The sequence below is a fragment of the Oratosquilla oratoria genome, chromosome 43, assembly GCF_046742065.1.
Source record: "Oratosquilla oratoria isolate Oo_2021 chromosome 43, ASM4674206v1, whole genome shotgun sequence".
In the NCBI taxonomy this organism is placed as follows: Eukaryota; Metazoa; Arthropoda; class Malacostraca; order Stomatopoda; family Squillidae; genus Oratosquilla; species Oratosquilla oratoria.
In genome coordinates this window covers 36,414,166-36,423,050 of record NC_134819.1, presented here as the reverse complement: position 1 = coordinate 36,423,050, position 8,885 = coordinate 36,414,166, and the positions used below count along the sequence as shown (strand labels likewise).

Here is an 8,885-nt window from a genome sequence, read left to right as displayed (position 1 = left end):
AATCTAGTTTCTAAATCATTGGGGATCGGTGGCTGGACCAGTTTAATTCCGTTGGTACTGAAAGGTTACCATGTAACGGTGCAGTAGTGGTTTACAAGAACCTTCTGTAAGTAATCATAATCAACCTTTCAATAATATGAATTCTGAATGAAGGATCATACTGTGGCATTTTACTTTTTTTTTTTACGACAGTGGCATTATAATTAATTCTTATTCTGTTACTTGTTTTAATATGCTGCCGGTATTGTCACACGCCCATCAGCTTGGCAAAGCTAACCTTTTCACAATATGTTTTGTCTGGCACTCTGGCAGTAGCTCTTCCCATATTATTCATGATCGCTCTCAGAAGATTTCGTTCAATTATGAGTATACCATAACTATTTTATTCATCTACTTGACACCTAGTGGTTCGTGGGTGACGAAAGAATATTAATGAATCATAACTCTAGTGTTGGAATGATATACAAAGGCTTCACAACATTCCGGTCTTATCGATCAGATAACGGTAACAAGGGAGTGTGGACACCTTTATCGGATTTAACAGCAGACTGGGGGAGGCACCATGACGGGCAAGTCCGGCGGCCAAGCATCCGCCCCCCTTGCAGTGACATAGGAAACGGCAATCCAAACACGCGTGGAGAGAGATGGAGAGTTCACGATTGTGACAGAAAACCGCTACACCAGCAAAGACGATTATCATAAAATGAAAGTTTCTTGTGACCAAATTATAGTCAACTTTCACATATTTGGCTTTCGGAAGTCAGTTTTGATTTATCATAGGTCAGCAAAATATCCAAATGCGTGGATTTCATTTGTAATATAACAGTGTATGGTATATCATCCCGCGACAAAAACGAGGCTTAATTAGATACAGTGCGACCAGAAAGTGTATGACTTAATAACGGTTGGTATTCAAAACAAAAAAAAGCTTGAATCACATCGATAATGCCTATGGCTGATGCAACTTTCGAAATGTGGTTTCATTAATCACGATAGCAGTACCAGTGATATCGGAACAGATACAATAAACATTTTAATTGGCTGTGCAATGATCGATAACCGGAAAAAAGTACGATATGCCCCGGAATTCTATTGTTCCTAAGCCTACTTCGTCAGTTGAGTACTACTGCTTGTGCAAGACACATTTTGAAAACATAATTCGAAATTTCCTTTGGATACTGGAAAAATAATGTGCATTGTAGTGCAGAATGTCAAATTTTAATATATAAACTAAAAGTAAACACCTTACTGTCACCCTTGGGAAACAAGAACCTCCCGCCAAAATATCGTGGTTTGCTGAGGATTAGTGAAAAGACTAACAACAACAATGGCCTGTACTTTGGCGCGTGTTGCAGCTGTGGGCGCATGCGTGGGTATCTGGGCAGTGGTAAGTTGCATTGTCTTTTTAAGGCGCAAATATTTACATATAGACAGCTAGTGCTGGTACTATTGCCTACCGATGTTTCGTTTCCTGCAGCTGAAAACAATCGCTTTACGATAGACATAATAAAAACTAAGACGAATTAGCCAGTGAAAGGGATGACCAACCCATTATATTTATTTAATCCTGTAATTGCTTGGAATTTAACTCGGCTGAATAAAATCAACTGGTTGCAGCCAGGATAGAGTTTGTCAAGGTGAATTAGCCAGTCAGGCTTTAGCAGGCCGGTTTGGTACAACCTTATCGTTGCTCAAGATGAAAAAAAAAGGCGAGGGGATGTATCTCTAGAAAAGCCGCGAGATGCACTACAAACTATACGTCATTAGTCGATTTTTTTTATTTGTTTGCTTCAATCTAAATGAGTATCTGAGTATGTACCTGTATAATACTTTGAGGTTGTAGGGTATATGGTCATGCTCACAAGATTGCCCGGAAGTGTGTGTTGTGTGCGCGATTCACCATTGTCTAGGATCACATGTTAGACTGGTGATCGGCAGTTACTCTTCTGGATAATAGCTCAGAGGTCCTATATAGCCCGCTCTATGGGTAATGATGTGACCCTACACACACACTCCCCACTTCTTACCCATCAGAGTTAGAGTGCCGGCTCGCAGTGCAGTGATGTTTTTCAGCTGTGGGCGAGACTCGAGCTTGGAACGCTGTATTACCGGTCGACCGCGGCACCATCACCACCATCGAGCCGTGTGTATTCACCTTGGTCTTTGGATCACGTGCTGGAATCGTGATTGACAGCTATCTCCCTCCTGGAAGAGAGCTCAGAGCTCGTATGACCGATCTATGGGTAATGCTGTGATCTTACAAGCACACACACACACCCAGCTCCCCGCCCACGAGAGTTGGAGTAACGACTCGAGGTGCAGCGATACTGAAATTATTTCAACCTCGGGCAGGATTCGAACCCGGACCGCCGCAGTGACAGCCAGGGACTCTACCAACCGTGCCACCGAGTAGTGTGTGTGTATGTGTGTGTGTGTGCGTGCGTGGGTGCGTGTGTGTGGAACAGTGCCTATACTTTTGGGAACCAGTCATTCACAGAATAAACAATTGATAGCTTCGTAATACCTACGGATTTTTCCTGGGACGGGGAGCAGTGGTTTAGGGGTAGGGGGAAGAGATCTTTCCTCTATCCCCATTCACAGCTCATGTACTCCCCTTCACAGCTCTATACGCCTTCATAGTTGTAGCCCCCTTCACAGCTCTACCCAGGGCTGTAGCCACGGGGTCACGGAGGGCTATGGGGAGCTTAGCCCCCCTAAATATAATTAGCCTCCGAATTTTATTTTTACTCAAAAGTATTATAAATACATTACACAGGAAAACTTACAAAAATAAGCTAAGTTTAAGGTGAATTTGTGATACATGATGTATATACATAAAATATAAAATTGTAGCTATCATTACAGGCATGTAAAATATTATCAATGATTATATATATGTGTGTATGTGTGAGCACAGTACAGCGGCAGTCCCCCCCCCCTAAAGCAGGATTAGCTCCCTCAAAAATTTAATTCCTGGCTACGGCCCTGACTCTATCTCTTGCCTCATCATTCTTTTACAACTCTTCTGGTTCTTGCAGCTCATGTCCTCAGCTACACTGGGTTTCTATTCCTGGAAGCTGTATGAAATTGAGAACCAGTGTTCCAATGACACCAATTCGACAGAAACTACTACTGAGGTATCCATCGATGTCTGCAACTTCACAGGTGGGTATTCACCGAATTCACATTGTATTTATATATATATATATATATATATATATATATATATATATATATATATATAATCTCTAAGATACACGCACACACTCACACACTGCTTGCTGGTGTAGTAGTAACTTTTTTTCCCCTCATTCGGAAAGTTCAAATTCAAACCCCACTCACGGCTTGGAAGCTTCACTAACACTAGAAGTTGTTACTGTCCACCTTGAGCAAGGGGATATAATGTATGTGTAAGGTCCTAGGTTTATTTATAGATTGGGCAGTATATGAGATCTGGGCTCTCATTCAGGAGGGTAATTGCTGTTTTCACGTGCCCAGCACGTGGTTCAAAATCATGGTGATTCTCTCATACACACAAACACACACACACATACATTCACACACACACACATGTATTTAGGATGTCATGGAGCATAATCTAAGATCATATCCGAATTCAAAACTATTATAATAGAGAAATAAATGTAAGATTCCACAAGTTTTTGTCCCTCCCTACATATTACAGAAAGGTAAAAACATGGCAGTGGGCGAGATACAGGGATGACCCGTCATCCAGGAGGAGCCAAGATGAGAGGGAAGGAGGGGGGTGAATGGGAGTAGAGTGCGTAGAGATGGAATGGGTGGGAGTGGATTTTATGCCTTTGTTTTATGGCTACTTCCCTTGTAAGGGGGAAAAAGGCGAGAGCACGTGTGCAAGATCATACGTGAGCTTTGCAGTGACGTATTGATTTATTTAGTCCAATGATCTACTTTATATTTAAGGTCCTACCCAAAGGGCGTGATGTTACAATCGTGAACGAATTGAATTTTCTCCTCCACCCTTTCGCCAATCAGATTCATTGTTACAAGTCTATAGAGCAATACTGTTTACTTAAATAATCTCGAATCTCTGCATATCTCAGGTTACAAGGAATACAATATCAGCAATTCATTCGAGCCCCCGGCCATTGTTTACAAAAAAAATCTTTTATTACCTACACAAGATGGAAAGCCAAGTGCAACTTTGGCAACTCATTCGCTCGCTCGCTATATTGTTTTATATACACATGTTTCATAAATATCTAACTCATAAAATGTAACACTAACACCGCTCTCTACCCCACTTTCTACCAGCCTCTTACACTAGCTCCTTTCTCATATATTACAATTAGACCAATACAATTAGGTGAATACACGTTTTACACACACACACACACACACACACACACACACACACACACATACACACACACACACACATATATATATATATATATATATATATATATATATATATATATATATATATCCTGTTAAAAACGACGGCAAAAGTTAACACAACTTTTTTCATGAAAGCTTTCGAAAAGTAGATTTCAGGCGGAGGGGAGAGGGAATAAATAAAATTTCGAAGACTCATAGGAAATACAAAGATTATAATGATCACAAAAATACATAACACAAACAAAATACAAGAAATTAAAACAAAACAAAATGGACGTCAAGACATTTCGCAGATCTTTCTGCATCCTCAATTGAAGTGAAGAAAATGAAGGTCACATTTCAACATAGGATACAGAAATTTCTGCGAAACGTCTTGATGTTTATTTTGTCCTGCTTTAATTTATTGTATTTTGTTTGTTGTGTTTTGCATTTTTGTGATCTTTATAATATTTGTGTTTCCTATGAGTTTTGGAAATCTGATTCATTCCCTCTCCCTTACCAGAAATCTACTTATCGAAAGCTTGAGAGCTCACGAAAAAAGTTAATTACAAAAGATTACAAAGGCGGAGCATGCCGACTGGAGACCTTTTGGTCCATATCTAGGTCGGATGCGAAAAAAATCATAATAATAATAAGATAATAAATAAAAACTATAATAATGTAAATAACAAATAAAATACATAAATAAATGCATAGGTATAGTTAAATAATAAACAAACAGGTAAATAGTAAATAATAATAAATTGACATATAACTAATAATAAATGAAAATCAGACAGACAAATGATAACAAAACAAAAACAAATAATATAAAATAAATTATAATCATTACAGCATCTTGCTTAGGTGTTTATCTAAATGATTCTTAAAGCTTCGAACTGAACTACATTGCACTACCTGTGCAGGAAGTTTATTCCATTCATTAACTACACGGTTGGCAAAGTTGTTTCTACCTACTTCCAAATTGAATCTATTTCCGGATAGTTTGAGACCATTGTTTCTTGTCTGATTCTCATTCAACGTGAATTTTTTGTCACTTTTGATGATGTCCATTCCCTTTAAAATCTTAAAGACCTGTATCAAGTCACCTCTGAGTCTACGCTTTTTTAGGGAAAACAGATTCATATGTTTTAGTCGATTTTTGTATGATTTATTTTTGATATTTGGAATCAGTTTTGTGGCTCGCCGTTGTACTTTTTCCAGTCTGTCAATGTCTTTAATGAGATTCGGTGACCATACGGAAACAGCATATTCCAAATGTGGACGAACTAACGATTTATATAGCTTGTTAATGAGTGATGGACTTTTGAAATCAAAAGATCGCGCAATCAGTCTTAGGATCTTATTTACTTTCTCAGAGGCTGAAATACACTGCTTGGATGATTTGAGGTCGTTACTGATAATTACGCCGAGATCCTTTTCACTATCCACTTTTGTTAACGAATTTCCAAATAACTTGTAATCGTACTTACTGTTATTTTTACCTATGTGCATTACCTTGCATTTACTCGTGTTAAATTTCAATAGCCACTTTTCAGATCATTGCTGTAATTTATCTAAATCTTCTTGAATATCTAATTGGTTTAAGTGATCATTTGCCACTCCGCACATTTTTGTATCATCAGCAAATTTGGAAACAGTAGATTTTAGTCCATGGTCTATATCATTTATATATACTATGAATAGAAGTGGCCCAAGAACGGAACCCTGATGAACTCCACTTGTAACATTTTTCCATCTAGAAGTTTTTCCATTTAAAACAACTCTCTGTTTTCGACCATTCAACCAATTACTAGTCCAACCTAATAGGCTACCACTTATTCCGTGTAAAGCTAATTTAGTAAGTAGTCTTTCGTGTGGGACGGTATCAAAAGCTTTTGCCGTCGTTTAACAGGATATGCCTTAGAGATCTCCTGCAACTTTCACACACACACACACACACACACACACACACACACACACACACACACACACATATATATATATATATATATATATATATATATATATATATATATATATATATATATATATATAACGTGTGTGTGTGTGTGTTTTATCTTTATAAATTTACTACACCCAAAGGTGATAATCATGCGGACAAAATTCAACTTTCAAGTATTTACAAGGGACTCGTGTTTCGGAAGACGCCGGCATCACTGAAGTGTGAATGATACATGAGTACGTCACATATTATTGTTTTCTTTCAATAGATATCTATACGAGTTCACCAAAGTCCCTGTGGCATTAAGTCTGTAACAGGTAGATATTCTATACAATGGTGAACAAAATTGAGCACTGGACGCCTGCACTGGGCTTCCACGGGCGTCACAAACGCCGACAGTTGAACGATTTCGGTTACATATTATTTTTCGAACCTCCATATATCAAAATATCTTTCCGCCTTATGTTGCAAAGCTGAATGATGAACAGAGAAATCGTAAACCTTTACGAATGTTAGACATTCTGTTGAAGCGTTCTTAGAGAAGTCTAGTTCTGTAAATGAAATCATTTTCTAGTTATTCAAATTGAGACTTTAGGTAGGATGTGGGGGAAAAAATAGCACAGAGTGACAACGCCATAATCAGAGGTGTTGTCAAACGCACAGCGACATTGGTCAGTTGCTCGGTTTAAGTCGTGCGTGCAAGACATTGTCTTCAAACTGTGACCACTATGTCAGTACTTACGTGTTCGATGTAGAAAATTTTCATAATGTTGGATGCACTGGCAGTCGTTTCAGCATGTCTACGGTGGCGAGTAAGGATCTGCCTGCTTGAAGCGCAGAAAAGGGTTGGGGTCAAGTACATGTACTTATACTTGTAATCTAAAAATTCAGGGGTACTTGTATTTAGACCCAACGTACTTGAAAAATAATAAGTTCATTGAAGTACAAATATTATTCGGTAAATGCACGTGCCTGTTATTTTTAGCCAATTTTTAATGCCCTGATAATTCCCCTTATATTTTGTATCAAATTTTGTTTTATTACTGATGTGAGAAATATATGAATAGTCTTTTGTATTTACACCTTAGGGAATGTTATTCATAGAATATATGTTCTTGTTTTGCAATTCTGTGATAAAAGTAGTGATGTGCTATAAAAGAGGTAAAAATTAAATTTATTTTTATGTATTGAATCCCACTTTTTAACAGTGTACTCATCAATGTGTACATACGAAAACTACTAACTTTCGTGCTACATGACTCTGTGACAGGAAATTGTTTTGTCAGATATTGTACTTGTACTGAATTACAATGGCATATATTTGTACTTGAAAAATACCTAGGTACTTGCAATTGGACTCAAGTACATTCGCTTGTACTTGGACTCAACGAACATAACTGTCAAGCTACTGTGATGTCTTGCCGAAGATTTTGCGTAAGACTTACTGTAATTAAACCACAAGAAAATTATGTTTTTATAATTCAATATTTGTTTCAAAACATATGCAGAATGAAAACTGTAACCACATGACAGTATCATGTGTTTACATTGCGTACACAACAGTGCAATCGGAACATATTTATGCTTTTTGGATTCCATTTGCCGCACCACATCAAATCGGCCTGTAGACGCTATCTACACTGACTTCCTGCATGCCTTGCAAAATACATATTCACATCCTTCTTCCGACTTCGTGATCTGCTGGGGCCGTCTTCACAAAACTTTTTTGTTAGCCTTAACAATCTCTGCTAGCTAACAGAAAACCACTAAAAGTTATACACCAATGCTTAACTAACAAATGTTAGCTAGCAAACAGTTGTTTGTCAAGTCCCGCTAAACAGTGCTGAAGTTAGCAGCTTATGAACATGTAAATGGACGTATTATTAAAAATTGCACACATAAAACAGTGTTATTAATGCAGTTGTTCAGAATTTATTAATAGAGTAGCATGATAGCACATAGATATCGTATGTATGGTTTTTTAGGAGTACTTATTAACCAACAACAGATATTTTTGGACGAAGGCACATTGTACAGGCGGCCGCGCCACATTCAAATCTTCCGACGGACGACTCAACAATTATTTCAGAGGATATAGACATGGCAGAAGAATCACAGAAAAAGAAAAGGAAGCCAAACTGGTCACAAGAGGAAACACTCCTCTTGGTCAACGTGATTATGGAGAAAAAAATAATTATAAATGGGCGATTCAAGCCAAGTTTAAACCACAAGGACAAGAGGGAGACATGGCAAAGCACGTTGATGCTGTGGTATCGTTTTCTGTTTACATATAAATGTTCATCGACACTTGGAGCCACAATTCTAATGTTTGTGCCATCTATGGTACCCACAACACCGGGAAACCTACAGTCTTCCATGAACTCCGCTTGTTTTACTTGCACTTCTTGGCGAGTCAATGGGAATTTTACAAATTGAGTTACAATATCTGGTTCTGATAGTGCATCAATTGTTTGAGTAATGACACGGCTGATTGTTGCTTGCGAGGTCCCAAAGTCGTCACTGCTGCATTTTACCTGTGGCTAAATATCATAGGGTAATT

At 38.1% G+C, this 8,885-nt stretch overlaps 1 protein-coding gene across 1 annotated transcript in view; it reads left to right on the top strand.

Annotated features, from left to right (window-relative positions):
• The first annotated feature begins 533 nt into the window (after positions 1 to 533).
• Positions 534 to 8,885, top strand: part of LOC143021897 (uncharacterized) — a 40,832-nt gene continuing 32,480 nt past the window's right edge. The window contains exons 1-2 of the mRNA XM_076179716.1: positions 534 to 1,387; positions 3,039 to 3,165. Coding sequence (XP_076035831.1) covers positions 1,328 to 1,387; positions 3,039 to 3,165 — 187 coding nt within the window. The 5' untranslated portion in view covers positions 534 to 1,327. The remainder of the gene's footprint in view (positions 1,388 to 3,038; positions 3,166 to 8,885) is intronic.